Raw genomic sequence first — 5,000 nt, forward strand, 5'->3', positions numbered from 1 at the left:
TTTTTAATCATTTGTTCATCTGTATTATATCTGTTTTTTAGTTGTTGAACATCAATAAAAAAATGTATGCTTTAATGGGTTTGGGAGTTTTTTGTATTTCCTAGTCCGGGGAACAGACACAGTCTCTATATGATGGTATCTAGTGAACGAGTCTCTCTGTGATGGATTTATCTGGTTTTTAGGACGTGTGGGTGTGTGTGTGTTGTATAATCTGATCCTCCTGCGTTCACAGTCGAGTGTTTAGTGGCCTTTTATGAATCAGCCTGAGAGTTAGGCTGGGGTTTATTGCATCATTCACAGACTCTATATGCTCTTACAGACATCAGGACGTGTAAAGCTCCACAGTTCTCTCTTTCACTGTCATCAGACCAATATGGATCTTTCAATAGCCAGACAACTAGGAGCAGACTGATATTATAATGTCATTATATGTCAAGTCAAGTCGCTTTAGACAGTACAGATCGTTTCCCAGCAGCTTCACAGTAATAAACAGGAAAATATCAGAATAAATGATGCAAACTTTATCAAATATGAGACAAATTCTGATTCTGCTGTAAAGCAGCTCTACAGAAGATCATAAGAGTTATTATTCAGATCTTATTATTGCTCTAATGTATATTACTGAATATTAAGTGTCTTTTACATGTGTGTTCTGTGGACTAATACAGTTTAATTATGGCAGCACATAACAAACATATTTTGCACAAGGTTTACTGGAAATCTATACAAAATATTTGAAAACAAAAATTGTTCATTGGCCAGCTGTGCTGTAACTCCTTTAAATGCAAAAATTAATGTATGTATAAAAATAATCTCAGTCTAATTCAAAAGGGCTTTTTGACATCGAGTGTGAAGTGTGTGTTCACCTCATTAGGAAGCAGTTGTGTTAATGTGTAGACGTCATCAGCTGCTGTCGATCTCCAGGTTTCACAGCGACTGTAAGTTGAAAGCTAATGATGATTAATTGATGAGGTCGTCTCTCAGTAACACTCGTGTGTGTGTGTGTGTGTGTGTGTGTTCCAGCGGCGCCTCAGTTCGTGAAGGTCCCGATGGATCAGATCGGCGTGTCCGGCGGAGTCGTGTCGTTCGTGTGTCAGGCCACAGGAGACCCCAAGCCTCAGGTGTTCTGGAACAAGAAGGGCAAGAAAGTGAATTCACAGAGAATAGAGGTGAGGAGCCAGACCTGTCAATCACTGACTGGAGGACCGCAGCTCTACACCAGAGCGCATGACACTGGCCGACAGATTCTGTTTCAAATAAAGGCTTCTCTTTTGAACTTTCTATTCAGAATCCACATAAGAAAATCTGAAGCAGCACAACTGTTTCCGACACTGATAATAATCAGAAATGTGTCTTCAGCAGCAAATCAGCATATTAGAATGATTTCTGAAGGATCATGTGACACTGAAACATGAATGTGTGTGTGTGTGTGCGTGTGTGTGTGTGTGTGTGTGTGTGTGTGTGTGTGTGTGTGTTGCACCTGCGTCCTCACAGTTGGTGGGGAGAGTCTTTATTCTGCACTTTTGTGTTCAAACAGGAGGGGGATTCTAACTAATCTGTTCTCATGCATATGCAAATGAGATGCTAATGAACCGAGCAGTTATTCCTGTACAGTTACTTAAGCAGCAGAAGAAGAAAGAAACGGGCGAATGAAGCGTGTCGACTCTGTTAGCGCTGGAGACGAAGTTAATGTCCATCAAATGTGAAATAAGCCGAGGAAAGCATAAATGAGTTCAGACGCTGCTGGCTGATGTCACTTGCTGTGTGTGTGTGTGTGTGTGTGTGTGCGCGTACAGTAGGCCACATTTCATTCTCCACTGGGTTGATGTATTGAATCCTTATGCACACGAACAATAATAGAAACATGATCTCGAATGAAGTTATTAGACTGGCAATACTGCAGAATCAGCTTTATAAGCCGTCAAAGAGTAAATAAACAGATGTCATGGTCGCACACAGTGATTACAGTAGTCCAAAATAATCTTCATTGATTTGATCATTGATAACGTTCTGTCTGCTTGTGAACTGATGTGGCTCTGCAGTGATTGGTGGATGTCTGCTCACTCTGCTCTGTCATTGGTCCAGACCATCGAGTTTGACGAAGGGGCGGGGGCAGTGCTTCGCATCCAGCCACTCAGAGCGCCTCGTGACGAAAACGCCTACGAGTGCGTCGCCAAAAACACTGAAGGAGAAATCACCAAGACCTCCACACTGTCCATCATCAGAGGTGAGATATTCCATCATCATCATCATCGCCATCATCATCGTCATCATCAGAGGTGAGATATTCCATCGCCATCATCATCGTCATCATCATCGTCATCATCATCGCCATCATCGCCTGCGCACGATTCTGATGAGAGCCTGATGACTCTGTTAGTCTGGTAATGAAGTGTGTTCCATCGGCAGTCACGGTGTGTTTAGTGAAGCGCAGACGCACGGCCGCTGTCTCTCTCTCACACACACACACACACACACACACACTCCGACGGGTGATTTCCGGAGCATTGACAGAAACGGAGTGTGTCGAGTGTTGTGGAGGCGTGACACACTGATCAACCCTGATGCTGAAGCAGAACTTTAAAAGCTTTGTTCACCTAAAAAATACATTCTGTCATTCACTCTCTCTCTCTCTGTCATTCAAACCCATAAGACTTTGGTTCATCTCTGAAAAACAAATGAAGGGATTTAAACCATCGAAAAAACAGGAAACGGCCATGAATCCAAATGAATCGAGCGGTTTAATCAGATTTATTTTGCCTTTTTTTTTGTGCTGGGCAGCGATTAAGGCGTAACTCTCGCCAGAATTGAACCTAGGCTCTTTTTATTAATCTACCCGAGTCAAACTTTCCTGTAAAAGCAGAATTAGAATGGAAACGCCACTTTAAGATTGACCGTGTTTTCGTTTTAGGTCAAAATGCCTGTTGAATGGGAGTTGGGTTAGGGTTAACCCTTGTGAATGGGAGTGAATGGGAGTTATGGTTAGGGTTAACCCTTGTGAATGGGAGTGAATGGGAGTTATGGTTAGGGTTAACCCTTGTGAATGGGAGTTATGGTTAGGGTTAACCCTTGTGAATGGGAGTTATGGTTAGGGTTAACCCTTGTGAATGGGAGTGAATGGGAGTTATGGTTAGGGTTAACCCTTGTGAATGGGAGTTATGGTTAGGGTTAACCCTTGTGAATGGGAGTTATGGTTAGGGTTAACCCTTGTGAATGGGAGTGAATGGGGCATTTCTATGATAGCACCAAAATCGCTATTTCTAAAACACTAAGAAGGCTGGACACAACATGAAACTACTGGAAGTGTCAGCAGCGGCTCCACACATGAACTCCAGCACTGAGAACATTGTTTGTGTACACAGAGTTTACTAAAAAGAAAGGTTTTGTACGACTCACTTCATCAGTTAGTGTTTCCGGTGGCTGGGATTTTGTCAGTCAAAAGTAGTCGACTAGTTTAAGAGCCTAGGTTCAATTTTGTTGAGAGTTATCCTTTAATCACATCAAAAATAAAAGTTTGTGTTTACAAAATATATATGTGTGTACTCTGTATAATTATTTTGTATATATAAATACACACACATGCATGTATATATTTAATAAATATTTGCATGTATATTGTATATATATATATATATATAGGCTATATATATAATTATAATTATTTTATATATAAATAAAAAATTTTTCTTAATATATAATAATATGCATGCTGTGCTCAGAATATCGATACAGCGATACATCGTCAAGAACTCCTGACGATGCGCATATCGATACTGTTGTGCTTACAGTATGTAGCCAATTCAGGGCTTGAATTTCGGCGCGGGATTGCGGGTATTGCGCATAATTTTAATCATTCCTGCACTTTAGCATGTAGATTGTATGAGTAAATGAATCCACACAGACTATAAAATCAGATAAGTCATTTTAAAACTTTCTGCGAGACGCAACTTCACAAAGAGCGTGAAGCCTTTTTTATACCTTCGCCTGGCTCCGCAGCGCGATCTCCCCGAACGGACGAGGCGTTTATACTCGACGCGCTCACAAACAGCTCGCGAGTAACAAAAGTTATTTTTCGCGGATTATATCACTTTAACAAACAAAAACATTTCGGCCTTTTTGAGTATCCTCTAAACACAGTCGGTTATGTCTTAAGCATAAAACGCATGATGGGGCAGTATAATGAAATCAGGATCTGTGCACTAGCTCTTAAAGGGACAGAAGCCATATGTGTCTGTCATTAATATTGTTGTCAAAACAACACAAGATAGTTTTAATTTGAAGGAATCTGGATTAATAGCCTATGTATTTAATTTAGTCAAGACTAAAATACTACCCAGTGTTATTTTACATTTGATTACTTTATTCAGTTTCTAGTATTTCTGAATACTAGTGCTAGACCTATTCAAAAAGCTTTCTCTTTATTGGTAGGCTATCTTTATTCTATTGTATTTATTTGCGCTACTTTTTACAATTTAATTCAAAGATTGAAATCAATCTCAAAAGATTACAAATACATTAATGCACTTCATATGTCAGGATTTACCACCGTACAGTGTTGTTGAGAATAATGGCTTCAGACAATTGCTTCACGAGCGTGAGCCACGCTACACGATAGGCTACCAACACGTCAGTTTTTAACGGCAATTCCCCGGATGTATCGTTCTGCTGTCACTCTCTTCTGCAGTGTTTCACCCTTAACCCTGAGCATGTCGATCAATTGTTAGAAAAACTAAATAGTTTTTCAGTGATCACAACTGTTATACCACTGGTTATACAATAAACATATATTACTGTTACTAAACTCTGAAATTCCAAATTGATCGTTATCGTGATGCGTATCGTATCGTGGATTTAGTATCGTGATGCGTATCGTATCATGACATTGTTGGTGATGCACAGCCTGTGTGTGTATTTATACAAAATAATTATACAATATAATTACACACACATATATTATGTAAACACAAACTTTTATTTTTGATGAATCTGTTCATCAAAGT

General features: G+C 39.8%; 1 protein-coding gene across 1 annotated transcript in view; it reads left to right on the forward strand.

Moving 5' to 3' along the window:
* The window catches only part of ptprsb (protein tyrosine phosphatase receptor type Sb), a 148,196-nt gene that overhangs the window by 58,856 nt on the left and 84,340 nt on the right, over positions 1–5,000 (forward strand). The window contains exons 4-5 of the mRNA XM_081375411.1: positions 1,024–1,169; positions 2,086–2,227. Coding sequence (XP_081231537.1) covers positions 1,024–1,169; positions 2,086–2,227 — 288 coding nt within the window. The remainder of the gene's footprint in view (positions 1–1,023; positions 1,170–2,085; positions 2,228–5,000) is intronic.

Source organism: Scardinius erythrophthalmus (assembly GCF_964197995.2).
Source record: "Scardinius erythrophthalmus genome assembly, chromosome: 9".
In the NCBI taxonomy this organism is placed as follows: Eukaryota; Metazoa; Chordata; class Actinopteri; order Cypriniformes; family Leuciscidae; genus Scardinius; species Scardinius erythrophthalmus.